Source organism: Aquarana catesbeiana, linkage group LG03 (genome assembly GCF_042186555.1).
Source record: "Aquarana catesbeiana isolate 2022-GZ linkage group LG03, ASM4218655v1, whole genome shotgun sequence".
Taxonomy (NCBI): Eukaryota; Metazoa; Chordata; class Amphibia; order Anura; family Ranidae; genus Aquarana; species Aquarana catesbeiana.
In genome coordinates this window covers 133,823,712-133,847,765 of record NC_133326.1, presented here as the reverse complement: position 1 = coordinate 133,847,765, position 24,054 = coordinate 133,823,712, and the positions used below count along the sequence as shown (strand labels likewise).

Genomic DNA, 24,054 nt, shown 5'->3' with positions numbered 1-24,054 from the left:
TGGGACTGTGTACCACAAAAGAGCCTTTTATGCACCATTCATTGAAACGTACCCAGACCTTCTTATAGATCTGGCGTGTTTCCTTCTTCCTGCTGTTGAGGAGGGTGGAGATTAAATTTTTAGAAAAACCTTTAGATCTTAAAATACCCTCCTCAGTAGCCAGGCCGCTAACTTCCATTGGTGTAACCGAGGACAGAGGACAGAGGACTGGGCCCCGTGAGAGGAGGTCCTCTCGAGGTGGTAGGAATAAGGGAGGTCCGACTGCTAGCTGCTTGAGTACTGAGAACTATGCCCTCTTTGGCCAATGTGGTGCCACTAGTATCAGGAACGTGCTTTCCATCTGAAACTTCCTGAGAACTGCTGGCAATAACACCAGAGGGGGGAAGGCATAGCAGGTCCTGAAATGCCAGTTCTGGATCAATGCGTCTACCCCCCGTGCTCCTTCCCCTCTGTTTAGAGAGAAAAAACATGGAGCTTTCGCGTTTGACGTGAACAGATCCACTTCCGGAGGACCCCACTTCTCTGATATGAGATTGAAAACCTCCTGGTTGAGGATCCAATCGCCCTCTCTCCGCTTTGGCTGAGAAAGTCCGCTATCACATTCTTCTCTCCTCTCGGGAACACTGCTGAAAGTGAGTGTTGGTCTCGGCCCAGTTCAGAATGTCTGATGCTAAGGCCAAAAGGACCCCTCTTCTCGTGCCGCCCTGCTTGGTTACATAAGCCACGGTAGACGAGTTGTCCGACCGCACCTGAACATGGTGGCCCTGTAGCTCCTTTTTGAAAAACCTGAGTGCTAGCCCGATTGCCCTAAGCTCCTTCCAATTGGATGACCTTCGTTCGTCATCCTCCCAGGTGCCCTGTGCTAAAAGGGAACCCAGATGTGCCCCCCATCCTTTGTTGCTTGCGTCTGTGGTTACCACCCGAGAAACTGGGATGAACCAGACGACCCTGCGACAGGTTTGCAACCTTCCTCCACCACCAGAGAGATCTCTTTACTTGGTGTGGAACCTGCACTAAGGTGTCCAGATCTTTCTGACTGTGATCCCACCCCTTTAGGACAAAGGACTGCAAGGGACGAAAGTGCAGACCTGCCCACTACACTGCTGGGAGGGTAGAGGTTAACAGACCCAATGCTGACATCAGAACTCTTATGGAGACCTGATTGTTGCACTGGAGAGAGGCTACTGCTCTGTCCAGTTTTAGTACTTTTTCTGTTGGCAGAAACACTCAATAGAGTTGAGTCCAGCAGATAACCTAGGTAGGTGATGCGTTGAGGGAATCAAACTGGACTTCTCTAAGTTCAGAAGCCACCCTAGTCCTGTGAGGACCTTCTTCGTTAGCTCGAGGTCCTTGACTAACTGTACTGGGCACGCTGCAAAAAGGAGCAGGTCGTCCAGATAGGCTATTACTGATATTCCCTGGAGTCGGAGAAAGGCCATAACTTCCGCCAAGACCTTGGTAAAAATGATGGGCGAGGAGGATAGCCCGAATGGCAGTGCTTGAAACTGTAGGTATACCGTTGTTCAACCTAAGTCTACTGCTAGCCGAAGAAACCTCTGCGAGGCTTCTGCTATAGGGACATGTAGATACGCGTCCCTTAGGTCCAGCGATACCATAAAGCAGTTGTGGGGTAGCAGGTAGGGTTGTCCCGATACCGATACTAGTATCGGTACAGATACCGAGCATTTGCCCAAGTACTTGTACTCGGGCAAATGCTCCCGATGCTTCACCCGATACCTGGAAGTCAGCTGTGATCGGCATGTGGGGGAGTTACAAGATTCTCCCCCCGCGGCTTTCAGCAGCTTTAGTGACATACCGCTGACTGTCACTGCATCCTCCTCCATGCCCCCTCCTTTCCTCTGTCCCCCTCCGCTGTCCCCCTCTGTTCCTCTCTCCTTCCCTGTGTCTCTCCGCTGTCCCCTCCGTTCCTTTCTCCTTTTCTGTCCCCTCTGTTCCTCTCTCCTTCCCTGTGTCTCTCTGCTGTCCCCCTCCGTTCCTCTCTCCTTCCCTGTATCTCTCCGCTGTCCCCCTCCGTTCCTCTCTCCTTCTGTCCCCCTCCGTTCTGCTGTCTCTCTCCGCTGTGTGAATGGAGAGAGCCAGCTGACTCTCCATTCACATAACTGAAACATTGTAATCTCCTGTGATTACGATGTCTCAGTTTATGAATGGAGAGGAGCCGCTGTCTTCTCTCCATTCATTCTCAGTGCAGCTGAGGCTGCAGAGAAAGGGACTGGGGAATCTCTATCCTCTCTTTCTCTGTCTCAAGGGGGAGATATCAGAGGTCTGTTAAGACCCCTGATATCTCACCAAAGCCCAACAGGGCTGATTAAAAAGAACAAAAAAAAAACAAAAAACCAAAGAATAAAAAAAATATTATTGTAAAAAAAAAAAAAAAACCACGTACACCGTTCACACCCCCCCCCCCCCCAAAAAAAAACACTGTCACGTGACATTAAAAAAAAAAAAGTATCGGTACTTGTACTCGGTCCTAAAAAAGTGGTATCGGGACAACCCTAGTAGCAAGGCTCTGACTGAAAATTGTCTCCATACGGAATCTTTTGTATGTCACTGACCTGTTCAGGGGTTTTAAATTCAGAATCAATCTGAATTTCCCTGTGGGATTTTTCACTACGAAAATGTGTGAATAGAATCCCTCTCCCTCCTCTGCCTTTGGTACTCTGTGAACCACCTTCTGATCTTCCAGATCTCAGTGCTCCCAACAGAGCCTCGGCCTTTGCCGTGCACCTGGGTAAGTGCGTGACAAGGAATCTCAACGGGGGAGGACTTGTGAATTCAAGGAGGGTACCCCCTTCTTATAACCCCTAGGATAAACTGATTGGGGGATATTGTCTCCCACTGTGGGAGGAAGGCCCCCAGTCTTCCCCCCACTGTGGTTGGGAAGTCATTGGCTTTTACGGGGCTGCTCAGGAGGGCGAAAAATCACCCCTCTGCCCTTGCCTATTTGACCCCAAGATCTTTTGCCCTTCCGGCTTTGGAGTGTCTGTTTTTGCAGACGAAACCCCTTCTTTGTGTTGAGGTTTTCCGCTTAAGTGGGAAGGATTTCTGCCTCTCTGCTGTGCGGTCCAAGCTATGTATGCGATACCTCGCAGAATCGTAGGGAAAGAAAGAATGGTTTCTTTGGCCGTTCCAGCCTCAATATGCTCTTGGATCTGTGAGAGCCAGTGCTCCAGATTGCGAGCCACAACTGAGCCAATTCAGGCTTTTAGATTGCCAATTGTTGAGTCCCAAGTCTTTTTGAGGAGAGACTATTCTCTTATCCATGACATCTGCCAAAGACCACATGTCCTCAAATGCCAGGTCCGTGTGTCTGGAGACCTGGGAGAAGGCAGGATCTAACTTGGGATTTTTATTCCAGATGGGGTTTCTTGTCCACCTGAATACCGAGGGTTGTATATATATTAGAGGTCGACCGATATGGGTTTTTCTCTGGCCGATGCCGATATTTAGAAATCGCGGTGGCCGATATGTGATGCCGATTTTTTTGGGCCGATATATTAGGCCGATTTTTTTTCTTTTTTTTCCCCCCCTTCATCTCATAAAATCTAACAGTTAGGCCCCTTTAACACTGGAGCGTTTTTCAGGCGCTTTTGGGCTAAAAATAGCGCCTGTAAAACGGCTCCCCTGCAGTCTCAGTGTGATATCCCAAGTGCTTTCACACTGAGGCGATGCACTGGCAGGATGTTAAAAAAAGTCCTGCAAGCAGCATCTTTGGAGCGGTGTATACCGCTCCTCCACCACTCCTGCCCATTGAAATGAATGCGCACCGCTGCCGAAGCGCCTGCAAAGCGTTTCTGCAGCGGCACTTCAGGGGCACATTTAACCCCTTCCTCGGCTGCTAGCTGGGTTATAAGCGCCCCGCTAGCAGCCGAATAGCGCCGCTAAAATGACGGTAAAGCGCCGCTAAAACTAGCAGCGTTTTACCGTCAACGCATGCCCGCTCCAGTGTGGTAGCAACCTTAAGTGATACAGAAAATTTTTTACATTTAAACATTAAACAAAACAAACAATTAGTTCACTTGTATGTAGAATTTAGATTTAAAAAAATTTAAAAAACTATATCTTAAATATTAAATACACAAAAACAGGTAATCAAAACTTTTGGATGAAAAAAATGGGCTAAACTTTACTGCTTAGTTTTTTTTTTTAATTTATTAGTGTATTTTTTCAAAAAAATATTACGTTTCAAAGACCGCTGCGCAAATACCGTGTGACATAAAATATTGCAACAACCGCTATTTTATTCCCTAGGGTCTCTGCTAAAAAAAATATATATATATGTAATGTTTGGGGGTTCTAAGTGATTTTCTAGCAGAAAATACAGGATTTTTACTTGTAAGCAACAAATGTCAGAAAAGATTTAGTCTTTAAATGGTTAAACAGCTTCTACACACGGAATTTAGTTCATTCATAAGTGTAAACATTGTATCACTTCAGGTTCTTTTTATCAGATTTGGCAGGCTGCCCAGAGGAGAAGAGAAGTCTCTTCACAGAAGATTTCAGGCAACTTGCACTGACTTCTATTACAGAAGTCATTTGCAAGTCCGCTGATATCGGCCTTTTTTATCAGCACAATCGGCCAATGCCGAATAAGTAAAAAACACCATATATCGGAGATAGATATATAGATATATATAGATCTATCTATCTATCTATCTATCTATCCACACACATACACTAAGAGGTCCTCTACCTCCTCCAGGGACAATTTATATCTGGAGGATTTCCTGGACTCCCCGTCCTGGTCCTCCCCCTCTGAACCTTCCTGGGAATCGGAGGAGGAACTGTCTGGCTGTCTCTGTTCCACTCCGGAAGGGCCTGGAGCTTCCTCTGCCCTAACTGAAGTTGCAGGTTGGGCAGAAGCAGAGCCCTGAGCCTGAGGCAGGGTTGTATCCCGGGAGCAGGATTAATGGGAGGCTGAAATCTTTCAAATAAATTAAAAGACGAAAAGGTGGATGAGAGCTCTTTTACTGAAGCTGCTAGTCCAGACTCCTGTTCAGAGTCAACCTCTTTAACAAGGGAGTCTATGCAGTCCCTACACAAGACCTTTGTCCATGACTCCCCTAATGTGTCCCTGCAGGAGGCACACTTTTTAGAGCCGTGTGTTGACAGACTTCTCTCTAGCTTTCTGAAATACATGAAAAAATTACAAACATTTCACTTTAAATACTTAGGATACAACCCTGGGAGTGCACTAGACCTTCCTTAATATCTGGGGATCTGAGCCTCCCTCCCTCTGACCTCCCAGGGTGTCTGCCACCCCATGACAGGAACTAAACATGGAGGGGCAATCCTAGATAGAGTACCCTGTTTGTGAACAGACATCCACTCTAGAGGGGAGACTCAGCTCAGTAGAACATGTGAACCTGATGAATTTTGAGATGGAAAATAGAATGCGCAGGAAAAATTTAAAGGATTGTGGGTTTCCCCGAGCGAAGGCATTAACCCTATAGAATACATGGAAGACTGGCTTAGAGGGATTTTTGGCAGAGTCTGTAAAACTTCTTCGCAACTGAGCGAGCACAATGCGTTCCTTTTAGGGCACCGCCACCAGGCGGCCAGCTGAGGCCCCTTATTAAGCTCTCCCCCCCCGCCATTTGGCATAGAGATGCTGAATGAATATGCTGAATGAATTAATGCAGTTTATAATGGACAAACCCGAAGTACCTGCTATAGTGCAGGAGATTTTAATATGACCATGGACAAGAGTCTGGACAGGTTTCCACCTGGACCACTGCTGGGCATTATACCTAGCAGCCAGCTCCTCCAATTTTGTGAGGAGACAGGGTTGGTGGATATTTGGAGGAAGTGGAATCCAGAGGCAAGACAGTACTCCTGTTACTCTAAGACACACTCCACATTATCCAGAATTGACTTATGCAAAGAAGAGGCTTTGAATATGACAGAGGTAAATTTTGAACCGTGAGGTCTTTCAGACCACTCACCTGTTTTTTTCAATAAAAATGGGGAATAGTTATAGCAGGGCTCGACCAACCCCGGGCGCCAGGTCGCATTTGCGGCTAGAATTAGCGACCTGGCGCGCCACACCTGGGGTATCCTGTCTCCGTGCGGACCCCGACCCCCCCATGCAATCGCGTCTGGCCGCAGCGGCCAGTAATTGAGGCCGCGGCTTTGCGGCCTTCTGCAGTACTTCTGGAATCTAGCGCCATCTTGTGGTGGCCGTTGGTATGACAACAGCCAGCAATGCTAATGGAGCTTCCCCTGCCTGTTTTCACTACTCGCCCATCTCCTTCCCAAAGTGAGGAAAAGAAGGAAGTGAACGTGGGGATAGCTTTTTTGTAATCGCTTTTATTTTTTTTTTTTTTTTTTTTTAAAGCAAAAACTGTTTATTTTTTTTCTTAATTAAAATTAATTTATCTCCCTGCTTGGCCCCTTTGACATGGGCTGTCTGATCAGGTTCGCCTGTCAGTTTTTCAGGCAGACCTGATCGGACCCTTGGAGCCCTTTCACACCGAGCCACGGGGGGCGTCGGCGGTAAAGCGGCGCTATTTTTAGGGCCACTTTACCGTCGTTTTAGCGTCGCTATTCGGCCGCTAGCGGGGTGTTCTGTGTAAATTTAAGATTAGTTATTTTTTATATTGAAAATAAAGCTGTCGATCGTTTAAAAAAAAACCTGGCTCCTAACTTTTTTAGCTGGCTCCTAGATTCCAAGCAAATTTGTCAAGCCCTGAGTTATAGTAGGAGTGAATGGAAAATAAACCCCTTTTAGCTGGAGCAGATAGAGGATTCAGAAAAAATAGCCAGCTTAGAGGAGTTAGTAGAAGTAAATGCGGAGTCAGCTCCAATGGGCGCGATCTGGGATAGATACCCTGAAGGGATTCCTTTGGTGCGTGCTAATACAGCAAATCTCATATCAAGAAACAATCAAGGGCAAAAGAGATCTCTGGAGAGAGAGAGTAGTGGAAGCACAGTAAGTGGAGGACCCGACACTAGAAAGGCCTAGGGAATGGTTGGAGATACAGTTATATAAGAAACGGGTCTTGATGAAAGCAGAAAATAAGGCCATTTAAAAAAAAGTTTTTTTGGGGAAGGAGAATGAGTGGGACGAATCCTGGCCCTAATAGTTAAGGCAAATGCACTCTCATCTATCATACCGGCCATTTTGGTCGAGTGGTGCAGAATCACCAGGTCTATATCGGAAATAGTGAATGCATTTAAAAATTACAAACACCTGTACAGTACATCACAGGCAAAAATGTAGAGGGTGAAATGTGCAACAGCAGCCATGGCAAACCAGAAAGCCCCAGAAACAGACGGCCTGCCAATAGAAATATACAAGCGGTATGGAGGCATATTACTTCCAAAACTACTGGAAGTACTCAATTGGGCTGCCGGGGAGAGTAAACTACCTCCATCTATGACAGAAAAAACAATTGTATTGCCAAAGTAGGGGAAAAATCAACTTGAAATAAAATCTTATAGGCCAACATCCCTTTTATGTTCAGACGTAAAATTTTTAGCAAAGGTGTTAGCGGCAAGGTTAAACAGAATTTCAAAATGTATACATTCGGATTTATACCTGATAGAGCTGCAAGTGTGAAAATAAGGCGGGCATATTTAAACCTCCAGTTACCAACAGAAAATGAGGGGACAAGGGCTATCTTGTCACTGGACGCGGTTAAGGCCTTTGACAGCCTCGAATGGCACTATCTCTGGCAAGTATTAGCGGAATTTCAATTTGGCCCTAATATTGTTAAATGGATTTGATTATGAGGCGCCTAGGGTCAAAGTGAGAATAAATGGAGTGCTTCGAGGGGTTCAAGCTGGCGAGGGGGACAAGACAGGGGTGCTCATTTTTGCCTCCTCTCTTCGCCCTCGCAATAGAGCCACTGGCTGTTGCTTTAAGATCCTCCCCAAAGGTACAGGGATTCAGGAGGGCAATGGGAGAAGAGGTGGTCGAGTTATACGTAGACGACGTGTTACTGTTTCTGGGGGATAGGCAGACCTCCCTGAGAGCAGCAATGAATATAGTTAGAGACTTTGGGCAACTTTCCAGGTTGGTAGTTTAAAAAAAAAAAATGTACTTTTGCAAATCCTCTTAGAGAGCCCCTGCCGCAACAAGTACTTCAAATAAGGGTAGCAAACCAAATGAAGTACTTAGGTATTATTATAACAAGAGACCCGAGAATACATAGCTAGCAATATAGTCCCACTTATGACAAAATTAAAACAAATGCTGGGTTTGGAGCCGGCTTCCTCTTGGTAGCTGGCCGTTGTGATTTAATTAAAATGGTTTTGATGCGCCACAGATATTGTACCTGTTGCATAACTCCCCAGTTTGGGTTCCAAAGCACTGGTTCAAAAAAATTGATAGCCTGCGAACGTTGCAGCTACCGAGAGAGGGAGGACTAGCATTACCAAACCATGAGAAATGATTTCTCGGCGGCACAAATGCAGCATATAAGTGGACGTAACCTGCCAGTGGGGGGGGGGGGGGGGGGGGGGGGGGACTGGCATTGGTAGACACTAGTGTAGAATAGGTTTTCTGAATTTTCCACTTAAACATATGGGGAAAATTGAAGCATAGGAAGTGGTATTCATTGTTTGGCACACTGAAATCATTCCAAGAGATAAGGGAGGAATATGCTGTCCCAAACCGGTCTTTACAGGTACCTGCAGGTCAGAGATGCCCTGGACACAGTTTATGGGGGGGACATTAGAGTGGAGTGTGATGCCCTCTTTCCAAAAGGTGGTTAATGCTAGGATCTCTAACAGGACCAATTTCTGACATGTATGGATGTAAAAGTAAGGCAGAATTTGGGGGGGGGGGGGTTGAGGCACTCCCTAATAGGGGTAAATGGGAGGATATTGGACAAATAACTGAGCAATGGCGTTGAATACTGGCATTGGGGCCCACGCTCTCATCACCCTCAGATTGTATCCCACTTATTTTTGGTATACAGATCATACTACATGCCTCTGAAATTGTTTGGAAGATGACTAGATGCGAAAATGCCCACGGTGCGAGGATCTAAAGGGAGATTTGGTGCATATGGTCTGGAGATGCCCAAAAATACAGATATTGGAGGGTAACAGTTAAAATAAATTCTGTATTTGGGACATCTCTAGACATAGAAGCCAAGACGTGTGTTTTGGGGCTTTTAGTAAGGTATGTTTTTTTCAGGAGACAAATTTCTCAAAAAATATTTGATAAAAAAAAAAAAAAAAAAAAAAAAAAAAAGGTAGCAACAAGATCCACATTACTGCTGACAAGTGGTACAGCAAGCATCGTCAGGAACGATCTATTTCACTCACAGCACAATGGGTAACTGCAACTAGAAAGGATGCAGGACGGGGCTCAGTGCTGGAGCTTGTTTTGCGCCACATCTCCATACAGCTGGTGGTGATGTGAGATCTGTCAGCTCTACCCCCTCTGCTGAACTGTCCCTAAGAACCACCAGTAATTCCTAAGCGTTAAGGGGCTATTCAATGAGTCAGGCTAAAAGATGCCATGCAGTTCTTCAGCTGGTCTGTCAAGGGGACAGGAGCCACAACAGAGCAGAGATTCTTTAGGCTCTGCAGAGGCAGGCCCAGAGGTGAGCCAGGAAAGGTGGTGTGTGATAATTGCACTAACCTTCTGTCTGCCCTTCAACAGGGAAAGTTGACACATGTACCATGCCTGTACATGTTCTCTTTAAGACTGTGCAGGGTTTCTTAAACCGATACCCAGGGTTGCATGATATCTAAGGCAGGCCAGAAGAGTCTGTAGCCATTTCAGGCAGTCATACAGTGTTCGGTTGGCTGAAAATCAGCAGGAATTCCACCAACCTGTAAACCACTTGATTTATGACATGCCCACCAAGTGGAACTCAACTTTGGCAATGCTGCTGCAGCAGCTGCATATGCAGCAGGGGGCTGTCAATACCTGTGTCAGTATGGCACGAGGACAGGCTCAGGGGAGCTTGGCTTTTTTCCCCACGCCAATGGCTGATAAAGGATGCATGTACTGTAGCCATTTGAGGAGGCGACAAGTATGGTGAGCCAGGACAATACATGCATAAGTGACAATCCCTCTTGTGTTCCTGCTGGAGCATACTCTGCATGGTATTATGGACAGGGCACTTGAGGCAGAGCAGCGGGAAGTCCTTTCCTCAAGGCCAGCTTTATGCAGATACCATTCTTGCGACGCCACAGAACACAAGAGGGAAGAGGATTCTGGCAGTGTTAGAAGCACTGAATCAGAAGACATACATCAAACCTTAAGAGATGGTTTTCAGTCCCCAGAAACATTGGTATGTGGCTGGGAAGAGGCAATTCCAGATACCGTAGTCCTCAGTGACCCTGAGGACTGTTTCTCAGGCCTCTGCAAACTTACGGTGCATGGGTTTCCTTATTCTTCAAAGTCTGCAAAAGGACCTGAGAATTTGTGGCATCAAAGCATAGGATCGTTATTGGTTGGCAACCCTCCTTTACAAGGGGAAAGTAGGAGGAGTAGTGGAGAAAGGGGTCGCCTCAGTGATTCATAAAAAAAAAAAAAAAAAAAAAAAAAAGTATCCTCGGTGCCCAGGGCTGTCAGCTTCAAAATCCTATCAGCAGTGTCTGCATCATATGGTGGAAGATTTCCTAGCGGTAAAAACAGACATGCAGGGCATGTAAACAATCCACTGGGTGTCTGGGTCATGAGGACTTGCCCAGTATGCAATTGAGCTGCCGGGCATTCAGTACTGCCGGAGGTTTTTGTGACAGATAAAAGCACGTCTGTCCACAGACTCCGTTGACCGGCTGACATTTGTCAAAATAAATCAGTCCTGGATTAGCAGCCCCTGATGCCGATGTTGCCGATTAAGTGTTATTGGGATCTCAAATCTCTGCAAGACTGCCTAGCTTTGGGGTGTTGATTATATCTTAACCACTTAAAGACCAGCCTCGTTTTGAGATTTTGGTGTTTGCATGTTTAAAACAGTTTTTTTTACTAGAAAATTACTTAGAACCCCCAAAAATTACATATTGTTTTTTTCTAACACCCTAGAGAATAAAATGGCAGTCATTACAATACATTTTTTCACACCGGATTTGTGCATCGGTCTTACAAGCGCACTTTTTTGAATAAAAAAAAAAAACAGTAAAGTTAGCCCAATTTTTTTTTATATTGTGAAAGATAATGTTACACTGAGTAAATTGATACCAAACATGTCACGCTTCAAAATTGCGCCCGCTCGTGGAATGGCTTCAAACTTTTACCCTCAAAAAATCTCCATAGGCGGCGTTTAAAAAATTCTACAGGTTGCATGTTTTGCGTTAGAGGAGGTCTAGGGCTAGAATTATTGCTCTCGCTCTACCGATCGCGGCGATACCTCACGTGTGGTTTGACCATCGTTTTTATATGCGGACGCTACTCACGTATGCGTTCGCTTCTGCGCGTGAGCTCGTCGGGACAGGGTGTTTTAAAAAAATGTTTTTTTCTTATTTTAATTTTATTTTTACACTTTTTAAAAAAAAAAAAAATTGGGTCACTTATTCCTATTACAAGGAACGTAAACATACCTTAATAGAAAAAAAGCATGACAGGTCCTCTTAAATATGAGATCTTGGGTCAAAAAGTCCTCAGATCTCATATTTTGACTTAAATGCAATAGAAAAAAAAATGGTAATTTGAAAAAACATTGAAAAAATGTGCCGTTATGACGTCGCTTCCGCCCTGCAGTGTCATGGAGACGGGTGGGGGCCATCTTCCCCTCACTCGTCTCCATGTCAGCCCAGGGGACAGACGCGATTGCCTCCGCCGCTGCCGGTAAGAGGCGGAGAGCACCGGATCGCGGCGGGAGGGGGGGCCCTCTCCCGCCACCGATAGAAGTGATCTTGCGGCGAATCCGCCGCAGAGACCACTTATCTTGTAGCCGACTGAACACAAGGATACCGGTGTTATGGCAGCTTTGGCAACGATATCCGCCCCGAAAAAAGGGACATATATGAACATGCGGCAGTCTGCAAGTGGTTTTTAAAGTAATTTTTGGTATAGGTTTCATTGGCATCGAATTTCAATTTTTTACAGCAAGGCCAATTCTTGCTTTCAAGTGTACTTCTAGAAGGCTACGGAATGAAGGCACCACTAACACCCAAAGCCAATTTTTCTGCACGTTACTTCTATCCAATGTCTGCAAAAGAGACTAGACTATCTAAAAATTGTTAATCTTGGCCTGATTGTACTATAAATTTGGCTTCTTCACATAAAGCTTGCTCACTGTGGGGCATAATTTTGTTATTTCCATCCAAAGAGACATCATAACTTGTGGAAAAACTCAAATTTTGCCTCAGCATACAGACTGGCTGCCCAATCAGTTTACAGAATAAAGAAAGCTTGCAGGGAAAAGCAATTTAAATGCATTTTTTTCTTTATAAAATGTCAGTTTTGCTGTAGCAGGTCCTCTACACGGTACAGATGCACCACTTTACAAGCAGACTAAGGGGACCCCCAATCACTATATTTAAAGGAATTTGTAATGTTCATTGTTTCACTTTAGGCAATAAAATCACAGTGCCTTTAAAAATTTGGTATGTTACCCAGGGCTGTACCCGAGCCCCGTGCCCTTTTTATGGGCAAAAACTTCTAATAAAACAGTGTTCGGGGGTCGGGTATGAACTTGTGCTGTTTGAGAGTTCTGGTGCGAACCAAACGGGGGGGGGGGGGGGGGTGTTCGAACCCATCTCCAACCACCAATAGCCACCTAGTATTTTAAGGACATCTTAAAGTGGATATAAACCTTCACTTATAGGCAGTGAAGTGAACAGCTCAGATGATACACAGGGATGAAACAAATCTCCCTACATAAGTTTTACATGTATATCTGCTGTCTTCATCTTTATATATTCTTTAGAACAGTGTTTCTCAAATGCAGTCCTCAAGGCACACGAACAGGTCATGTTCTCAGGCTTTCCATTTTGCACAGGTGATTTTATCAGTTTCACTGCCTTAATTACCACATCCGTTTCATCTGAGGGAAATCCTGAAAACATGAACCGTTGGGGTGCCTTGAGGACTGGAGTTGAGAAACACTGCTTTAGAAAGTGCACATCCTGTTAGAGATTTTCTCTTCCTGTTTAGCACTGGGAGTGGATTATTGGTATACAGCTAAGACAGCTGATTGGAAAAAAGGCGCACACCCGCAGCAAAGGCAGCAAATGAACATGTTGTCCCTGAAGTTGTGTTAAGGGTCAAATTGTAATGGCTAGACAACTGGGTAAGAGCATCTTCAAAATTGCACGTATTTTTGGATGTTCCCAGTCTGTAGTGCTCAGGCCCTACCAACAGTGGTCCAAGGAAGGAAAGCTGGCAACATGTCATGGGCAGCCAAGGCTCATTAATGCACATGGGGAGGTGAAGGCAGGCCCAGGTAGTCTGAACCAATTACTACTACGGTAGCTCAAATTGTTGAAAAAGATAATGCTGGTTCCAACAGAAAGGTGTAAGAACATACGGTGCATCACAGTTTGCTGTGTATGGGGCTGTGTAGCCGCAGACCAGTCAGGGTGCCCATGCTGACCCATGTCCATAGCCAAAAGCACCAAACTGAGGTGTTGACTAGGTCTCCAAATTCTCAAGATCTCAATATTAGGCATCTGTGAGATGTGCTGGAAAAAAGTATGATCTATGGAGGCTCCCACTTTGCAAATTACAGGACTTAAAGGATCTGCTACTAATGGCTTGGTGCCAGATACCACAGCGTGCCTTCAGAGGGTATGGTGGGTGGCCATAATAGTGGCTAATCCATGAATATACACATACATTAAACAGCCCACTGCACAAAAGCAAAAACAGAATGCTTTAGACATTTAGGATAACATATTTCCGGTACCTACAATGGCGGACTATTGAGACATCATGAAGACATTGATAAAAAAAATATTCTTTATTACCCAATTCATACAACATACATACAAATGGTTGTGTCACCCCAACCCCTCTAAGAGGTTTTGGGACAGTCACATCCCTTAGATGTGTTGGGGGTGACACACCCCAAAATACTGGGGATGTAGCTGTGTTCAGAATTAAGCAAATCACATTCAAACTCAAGTTCAAATTCAAGTCAATACACACCTACCATCATTTAAAGTGCCTCTGATTAACACCAAATAAAGTTCATCTGTTCTAGTAGGTCTTTCCTGACATTTTCTTAGTAGTATCCTACAGCAAAAGCCATAGTCCGCAGAGAGCTTCCAAAGCATCAGAGGGATATCATTGTTAAAAGGCATCAGTCAAGAGAAGGGTGCAAAAGAATTTCTAAGGCATTAGATATACCGTGGAACACAGTGAAGACAGTAATCATCAAGTGGAGGAAATATGGCACAACAGTGAAATTACCAAGAACTGAACGACACTCCAAAATTGATGAAGACGTCTGGTCAGGGAGGCTGCCAAGTGGCCTACAGAAACATTGAGAGGCTGCAGGAATATCTGGCAAGTACTGGCTGTGTGGTACATGTGGCAACAATCCTCCGTATTCTTCATACATCTGGGTGATGGGGTAGAGTGGCAAGACGGAAGCCTTTTCTTACAAAGAAAAACATCCAAGTCCTAATACATTTTGCAAAAACACATCTGAAGTCTCCCAAAAGCATGTGGGAAAATGTGTTCTGGTCTGATGAAACCAAGGTTGAACTTTTTGGCCATAATCCTAAAAGATATGTTTGGTGCAAAAAACACTGCACATCACCAAAAGAGCACCATACCTACAGTAAAGCATGCTTTGGGGCATTTTTTCTTCAGCTGGAACAGGTGATACCAGTCAATATTGCCACAAAACCTTCAGACTTCTTTTAAAAAGCTAAACATGAAGAGAAACTTCATCTTTCAGGATGACAATCCAAAGCATACATCCAAAACAAAGGAATGGCTTCCCCAGAAGATTAAAAGTTTTGGAATGGCCCAGACATGAATCTGAATGAAAATCTGTGGGGTGATCTGAAGAGGGCTGTGCACAGGAGATGCCCTCGCAATCTGACAGATTTGGAGTGTTTTTGCAAAGAATGGGCTAATATTGCCAAGTCAAGATGTGCCATGCTGATACTCATACCCAAAAAGACTAATAAAAATCAAAAGGTGCTTCAACAAAGTACTAGTTTAAGAGTGTGCACACTTATGCAACCATATTTTTTTTACTCCCCTCCATTTAAGGCCCCTTTCACATGGGCTTTCTGATCAGGTACACCTGTCAGTTCTTCAGACGGACCTGAGCAGACGCTCCATTCAGCTCTATGGAGCGACGGATGTCAGCAGTGATATGTCCCGCTGACATTCACCGATATCTGATCATATGTCCGCTGACATTCGCCGATATCCGATCTGATCCGTGAAATCCAGATGGATGGAAACCCTATTTTCCATCCGTCTGGAGAATCGGATCGGATAAACAGACAGGCTGTCCATTTTCATCTGATCTCCCATAGAGGACAGCTGGGCTTTGACAGGTCCATCTTCGCACAGTGAGCAAAGACGGACCTGTCATCCGCCTGCTCAGCGAGGATCAGTGGATCGATCCCTGCTGAGCAAAGCGGAGTCCGTACACAGACAAGCCCGTGTGAAAGGACCCTAAAAGATTTCAGTTTATTGTTCAACTTAGTTGTACAGTTTTATAGGTCACATTAAAAGGTAGAAAAAGTTCTGAAATTATTTCTCTCATTTACATCACAGAAACTTGACATTTTAACAGGGGTGTTTGGACTTCATATCCACTGTAGATATTTTCCTTGTTGATTTGGATGAGGACACAACATATCCCTTTTATTGTACGTCTTTAGGCATAAAACCCATTTACACCACTTGCCTAAAATTAACTAAAATGTCAAGTATAAAGCGCACTTGTCTATTACATGAAACCTGTTGCTTTTTCCTAACCACAAAAAAGTGCAAGTTATGTAAACCAAGGCAGAGGCATTGATTAGGTTTATGCTTACCTCATCTGGCACATCTTTTGCATCTTGCTGAGAAACAGCAGCTCTGCGTGCCAGTGCACCAGCGCGGATATTACTAAGGTTAATTTGACGTTCTGGCGGTGGACCTCCACGTGGCTGTCCTCTTACAATTATGGCACATCCGGAAAGTACCTAAAAAAGAAGAATACCTTTAGTCACAAATAGTGCATTATAACTACCCTACGTTTGAGTGAACTAGGACCTAGTTCAGGTTGGAGGTCCTAGTTGGACCTAGCTGGCAAATAAACCATTTCCTTCAACACATGTAGCGGTTACTATGTATGAACTGTAACATTAGTCCATATAGTGCTTTGTGCCGGCAGTGGCATAGGGACTTCCCGCTCAAAATAAAGTCCAGTTGAGCACTGTCTTTAGGAAGCTTTGTATTTTCTGAATACAAAGCTTCCTCTGGCTGTGTTGGAGATCATGACATGAGATTCTCCTGCATAAAAGTTTCAGTAAAAGTGGTAATAAAGTCCGTTAATTTCACCTGTACCTAGAGGTAAGCGTATAAAAAAGGCTCATCTGTTGGTACAGTGAATGTTTCCTCACCATTTAGGGGAGATTCAGATTTGTACCAGCCGGTGATACCAACGACACATATGCACTGAGCTCTGAATAGATGCAACTCGAGTGTGCCGTCCATTCTGAGAACAGCATCGTGATGGTGACTCCCGCCATTCATCGTGGTCTGGCCAAACAGCCAGAGCGCAGGAACCTGGGAGGAAGACTAGGTGAAGATGGGCGACAGCGCACCACTGGAGGGATCTGCTTTACAGTTAAGTCTGTCAAATGTGAGAGTATGCAGCGCACTCGCACATTCAGATAGATAGAAATATGTTAAACCTAAACTACTTTCAACCAAAAGCTGTGTATATTATGCGAATGAGCCCCAAAATGTGTTCATAAAAGTCAACAAAAAAAATATGCACATAAAATTCAGTCCATATCTTTAGTGCAATCTATACACATTGTATATCTATAGACCTACTTTTAGAAGTATATTATGACACATTTCCACTTCAAATGCATGAATACCTCTTCCAAAGCACCACTGAGAAAATGGATGTGGGTCTGCTCACCTCTAAGATGAACTCCGGATTATAAGAGGTCTGAGCAGGCAGTAATATGATTCAGCCAGGGTGATTCTCAGTACCCCCACCCTTAATGGATAAACTCTTATAACCTGGAGTTCATCTTAGAGGTGAGTAGGCCCACATGAGATTTCTCACTGAGGTGTACTCAGACTACTACCTAGAGCAGATGAAGGGTGTCACAACAATTCTTGCTTTTGTAAACAAGATGTTTTCCATATATGCTGCTCTTCGCAAATAATGTATGTGAATTCCTCATATACTTGATGTACAGGTCTTCTACTGTAATAACCTTAATGTAAAGCTGTTCCCACTAAGGGGGTTACATTTTATATAATATGTATTTATATTTGCCTTTTTTTATCCTCTTCCTGAAAAACTCAAAAAGATTAAACAAAAAGGTGGCCACAACATGTGCCTGGAGAACACTCCGGCAAGACACAGGAAGGAAAAATGCAATCAAGGGCTATTATCAAAGAAAGATTGATCTATTGTAATCTGATGTTTGATCTATTTTAATAAGTGACAGGTGATGGTTGGTATTTACAACTGAAGAAAATTTAATACTGCACTTTATACCCTAAAGCACATTTAAAGGGGTTGTAATCCCTCGCGTTTGTTCATCCATAGGATGCATTAAGGTGAAAAAACACCTGGCAGACACCAGCCCCCCCAGCACCCCCGTTTTACTTACCTGAGCCCTGGAATTTCACCTGGCGAAGAAACGCTCTTCCTTTGCCCGGGGTTCTCGGCTCTTGATTGGATAGCTTGATAGCAGCGCAGCCATTGGCTCCCGCTGCTGTCAATCAAATCCAATGAGGCAGGCGCCAGGCCGAGTCCGGCATTCAAGTCTATGGACACAAATGCTGGACTCGGGAGCACACCCACAAGGAGGCACCCCGCCCCCTCCCCCGGAGAGCGCTTCTGCTAGGGGGTTATCTGATAAGAGGAGCCGCAAGAACCGCCTAGGGACCCCAGAAGTCAGTGTTAAGAGCCACTTTGTGCAAAACGAACTGCACAGTGGAGGTTAAGTGACATTTAAAAAAAAAAAAAACCTTTACAATCACTTTGAGGGCTTTTGTCTTTCAGGCAACAGCTGTCCCTTACCTCACCAACGGAACAAAATATGAAAACCCAACTAGCCTATGTCTTTAGATCCACTGATATCCCTCCAATATTAGAAACCCCCACCTTTCCTAATTGGGCATTAGAGGTATTAAAAATTCTCCTCCAAAGCAAACTTTTAGGTCAGTTTGACCAAACCAACAGGTTAGGTCTGCTAAACATTCCCAGATACTACTAAGCAGCTCAATAGAGAACTACATTTTAGAGAACATACTCACCTAGGTATAACCTCTATACTGAGAACTGAGTGATCAAAAACCACCCTCTGAGCAGAGAGCTGTGACTGTCAGTAGCTCTCTGCTCTCTCCTCCAGCTGTGTAGGGGGCAGGAGGGGCTGGCTCAGGCTCTCGGCGGATCGCATATGGTCGGGATCTTTTCAGTGCCTGGACCGGCTCTGATGTCAGCCAACGTGCTTCAGTCCGCTGTTGGCTAAAAACAGGTCACAGGAGTGCAGGATGAATTGCATTCCTGTGATACATAGTACAGCCAAAAAAGCTTTGGCTATACTTCTTTAAGCCTGCCTTAACTGCAGACCTTTCACCTACCCTTTTCCTCCCTAGGTCCAAACCCCTCCACTTCCTCTTATTCCCTTTACCCCCAGCATCTAACTGGCCTTCCAAAAAAAAAAATTCAGACCATTTACATTTTGTCCCTTTCTGCACCAATAACAGTAATGGTCTACATCGAACTACATCCAGTCGGTCAAATTTGTATTTTTATGCTGTGAAAACTTGCATTTATTTTAGGGATGCACCGATACCATTATTATACGAGTACAAGTAGCGATACTTTTTTTTAGTACTCACCAATACCTACCGCAATGGTTTTGTTTTAAATACAGCTGTCAGCAACGGTACAAAGCATTGAAAAGTTATTTACAAATGAAATAGATTTTTTTTAAATTTAACTCTTTCAGTGTGAAATGTGTACATATATGTTAATATATATGTGTAAAAATATTCACTAACAAAGCAAACAAAAAAAAGTGTTTATTGTTTATAAAATAGACATGAACAAAAGAGCAGGAAAATAGAGAATAGGGAGTTAAGGCTGATTAGCGTAAATTAAGGGTTATTAAGGGGTTAAACAGAGGAACATTTGTTCACCCCTTTGATCAGCAGATGAAGAAACAGAAATATACAAAAAGAAACAATGTTTCTTTTTATTTTAGTGTTGCAGGAGGTCCGCCAATTTTTTTTTTTTTTTTTTTAAGTCAGCAGCTACAAATACTGCAGCTGCTGACTTTTACAATAAGGACCCTTACCTGTCCAGGGCGCCCACGATGTCGGCAGCCGAGGCCGAACCGTCCCTCAGATGCTGCCACCACTGTCTTCGATAAAGGAATCTGCTTGCGGCTTCACTTCCTGGTTCCCTAGTGTGCATGCGCGAGTCGCGCTACACAATCCAAATGGTCCCTGCTGGCTCTGGGACCCTTGTGTCTCCCAGCAGACAGTGGGGTGGGACAGGAAGTGGCGTAGACCCCCGCGGGGGTCTATGCCCAGAAGTGGGTGCACATAAGTGTTTTATACAGGTATCTGCACCCCCGTTCCCCCTGAAAGGTGCCAAATGTGACACCGGGGGGGGGGGGCTCCGAAAAGCAGAAGTTCCATTTTTGTGTGGACCTCCGGCTTTAATAAACATTGCCAGCTGCTTTTTTTGACAGCTCCAATTACCGGTCTTTAACACTGGGGAGACCCACTGACAGCTCAAAGAACTGAGTCTGAAAGTGTCAGTTTCAGGTATCTGAATTTGTGCGAGTACCGATACTTGTGCAAATAATCGGTATCGGCACCGAGAGAAGTATCGGTGTAACCCTAATTTGCAGGCTTACTAGTTTAGGCTTGTAATGAAATCAAAAACTTTGAAAAAAAAAAAAAAAGTAATAAATGGTGTAAGAGCAAAACAAAAGGCTAATGTTCCAGAGGGATGAGAAACATGAAGGCTATATAGTCAACATTTTTAATCCATTTTGGACTTGTAGGGGAGGAGAAACGCATCTCAGGTTTTACAAGGCACTGTAGGATATTTTGGGACCACAGCATTTGTACCAATAACAAATTCAAAATTACTGGGTAAATTGTCTAAATACATATTTGTGGGAGGTACTTCTGCACATTTACCTGATCACACCCCTTTGTTTACTTAGCTGCAGAGGATATTTGGCAAGTCTCAAGCGATGAGCGTGGTTAGCAGACTTGTCAAAAACTGCATGGGGTTTCTCTACTTTTGACTTTTTAGTGAATCAGTGGGGGTACTAAGTATTTCATTTTTTGGCATGCGGTCCCTTCAAGATCCATGATAAAAACGAAAGACCTGGTATGGATTGAGAGGGTACCGGCATGCATATTTTGAATTTTTTTTGTCAGCCCTTGTTTAGGGGGGGTGCTGACTCATCCCCACTGCTGACAACAGATGTCACTGGTTGTTAGGACACCAAGGTGTCTGCTAAAAGTCAGCACAACTCACACTCAAAAAAGTATCAAAAATTATGTAGGCACAATTTTGATACACTTCCAATGAAGTCTATGGACCACAAAAACCTCACTGCATAGCACCAAAGTAGCACAGAACCCTTCCCCAAAGTCAATTTAACAAAAAGCATAAGCAGCTACAAATACTATGGCTACAGAGTAAATAAACCCAAAAACAGAAACTGAATACATTGTAGCTTACCAATAATTGATGTAGTTACAGCTTTCTTTTCAAACGTTTATTATCACCTGGTGATCGACCAGTAACCTCCTGTTTTAGGGTGGCTACATTCACCCCTCCATTGCAGCTATGGAGGAGCAACATAGCCTCTCTTGGACAGCATTACTGTCAATCAGTGGAGAGGGTGGGGATGGATTAGAGTTAAATAGATTTTTACATTAGTGGCTAAGGCAGCGCAGAGATTTGATTTTCTTTCGTTCCACCACAGGTGGAACGAATGATGCTTGATTTCCCCAACCCCACATTCAGTGTTGATGTGGGAATGCCTCCTGTAGCATTATTGCATTTTGCTGATGAATTGGGGGTGGGGGCCAGCTGGCAGAACATGATTACTGCTAGCCGCTATAGCCACTGCCAATAAGCACATGCCATAAACCTGACAGGCTGGTTGTATCCAAGTTGATCAATTTGGGTACAATAAGCCTGTCCATACATGGATCGAAATTCAGCAAGTCCCGTTGAACCATCCAAATTTCAATCTATAGTCCGTTTAACTTATGAGTTAAGAAAAATGAAGGATGTTCATTGCCAGCACCCATCAGTGTTTGTTAACCCTCTAATTGCCATCTATGCAGGACAGCTTGGTCTGTTAAAGCGGAGTTCCACCCAAAAATGGAACTTCCGCTTTAAGTGCTGGTGACCCCCTGACATGCCACATTTTTTGGGGGGGCGGGTACCCTGTTTTGACAAGCACCCAGCTCACACTTCCTCCCCTGGCGCTGGAAGGAAGATCACACTTCCCCTCTCCCTCCCGGCAATCTTCTGGGACATGTAACAGATCCCTGAAGACTGCCCGGCCATTCACAGCACAGCTCACGCATGCGCAGTGCCAGACCGGCTGTGGATTCAGTTAGAATGCCGGCGCCGTGGAGAAGAGGGGGAGCAGTGCTTCTTAAGCCCGCATTGCTGGACCATGGGGCAGGTAAGTGTCTGATTATTGAAAGTCAGCAGCTACTAGTTTGGTAGTGTTCCAAGATTAGAGCGTGCTGGTTGAGGTGCAAAAGATCTCAAAGATTTACTGCGTCTCCAATACCAGACGACACTGCTTTTTTTGCTTCATTGCCCAGACATCCCTGTGCAGACATAAAAACTCAGTGTTGTGCCATCCAGTCAATGCTGCTAAGGCTTGTGTCACATTGTTGGAAAAACCCAAAGCCTCCTTCAATTGAAATGTGGTTTAACAGTCAGAAACGTTGTGGCTATGGAGGATTTAGTGCTCTGGGCCCAAAATAGAAAAAAAAGCCGTATACTAAAATATGGGCAGCTTGGGACTTGTATGTATATTCAGTAGAAGGGAGAAGAATGTTGGGGACCTATCCTGAGGGGTGAGACCCGCCTGCCTAAGAATAAGAATGAAGGATATGACGTATAGGGACTCTATAATGGTTATAAGAATATTGTTTTTTTCCCCCTCCGGCGGTGGGGTGGTGGGGTTGGGTGTAGGGGTTTTCTTTTTGTAAAAGATAAAATAAAGGGAAGAGAATACACGGAGCAAAATTAGGGTGGTATTCCCCTTTCTTTTGGATTAAGTTAAGGAGAGTTCGAGAAGAAGAAAGAAAAGGGGTATATGGAGATATTTAGTTGGGAAATGTTATATACACAGAGTTGTATGGATGATATATTAAGTTTGTTAATTGTACCGAAAATAAGGAATAAGATACAATGTGAGGTGGCAATGTTTCCATGTATTCACTGGCTACTCTCACAAAATTTGAAAAAAAAAAAAAAGTCAGTTACGCTTTTTGTAGCTGACTTTTAAATGGGTGGAATGCCGTTTTAAGAGCAACAGACATACTGGCTGGATCAGGTAAAAAAAATTCAGTTACAAGAGGGGAAAAACAAAGCCCACTGTGCCAATACTAGTGAAAGACTGCATCATACATTCCATTTTTGAATTGGCCATAGTTACACTACAGAAAAAGTAGCAAATTTGGGGCAGCTACAGAACCTCCCCCAAATTGCGTTACTATGAAGGGCTGCAGGCGAGAGCCATGGGTCTATAGGCAATGGGACAGCTGTCAGCATCAGGAGGGGTCCATTAGTCATGGGGCTGTGGGTGGCAACTGGCTGGGAGGGGGCTTAGTCATAAGGCTGTCAGTGATTGGGGGTGGTCAGCTAGAAGGGGACAGCCACCAGCCTTAAGGCTGTCAAGAAGGTGGCTGCTGGCTATAGTGGGAGGGGGCAGCCGTCAGCCAGCGGGGGGCCGTCAGCCAACTTGGGAGGGGGCAGCCCTCAGCCGGCGGGGGGCCGTCAGCCAACTTGGGAGGGGGCAGCCCTCAGCCGGCGGGGGGCCGTCAGCCAACTTGGGAGGGGGCAGCCCTCAGCCAACTTGGGAGGGGGCAGCCCTCAGCCGGCGGGGGGGCCGTCAGCCAACTTGGGAGGGGGCAGCCCTCAGCCGGCGGGGGGGCCGTCAGCCAACTTGGGAGGGGGCAGCCCTCAGCCGGCGGGGGGGCCGTCAGCCAACTTGGGAGGGGGCAGCCCTCAGCCGGCGGGGGGGCCGTCAGCCAACTTGGGAGGGGGCAGCCCTCAGCCGGCGGGGGGGCCGTCAGCCAACTTGGGAGGGGGCAGCCCTCAGCCGGCGGGGGGGCCGTCAGCCAACTTGGGAGGGGGCAGCCCTCAGCCGGCGGGGGGGCCGTCAGCCAACTTGGGAGGGGGCAGCCCTCAGCCGGCGGGGGGGCCGTCAGCCAACTTGGGAGGGGGCAGCCCTCAGCCGGCGGGGGGGGCCGTCAGCCAACTTGGGAGGGGGCAGCCCTCAGCCGGCGGGGGGGCCGTCAGCCAACTTGGGAGGGGGCAGCCCTCAGCCGGCGGGGGGGGCCGTCAGCCAACTTGGGAGGGGGCAGCCCTCAGCCGGCGGGGGGGCCGTCAGCCAACTTGGGAGGGGGCAGCCCTCAGCCGGCGGGGGGGCCGTCAGCCAACTTGGGAGGGGGCAGCCCTCAGCCGGCGGGGGGGCCGTCAGCCAACTTGGGAGGGGGCAGCCCTCAGCCGGCGGGGGGGCCGTCAGCCAACTTGGGAGGGGGCAGCCCTCAGCCGGCGGGGGGGCCGTCAGCCAACTTGGGAGGGGGCAGCCCTCAGCCGGCGGGGGGGCCGTCAGCCAACTTGGGAGGGGGCAGCCCTCAGCCGGCGGGGGGGCCGTCAGCCAACTTGGGAGGGGGCAGCCCTCAGCCGGCGGGGGGGC

At 45.9% G+C, this 24,054-nt stretch overlaps 1 protein-coding gene across 1 annotated transcript in view; it reads right to left on the bottom strand.

Moving 5' to 3' along the window:
• The window catches only part of SND1 (staphylococcal nuclease and tudor domain containing 1), a 957,459-nt gene that overhangs the window by 932,163 nt on the left and 1,242 nt on the right, over positions 1 to 24,054 (bottom strand). The window contains exon 2 of the mRNA XM_073619298.1: positions 15,931 to 16,080. Within this exon, the coding sequence (XP_073475399.1) occupies positions 15,931 to 16,080 (150 nt within the window). The remainder of the gene's footprint in view (positions 1 to 15,930; positions 16,081 to 24,054) is intronic.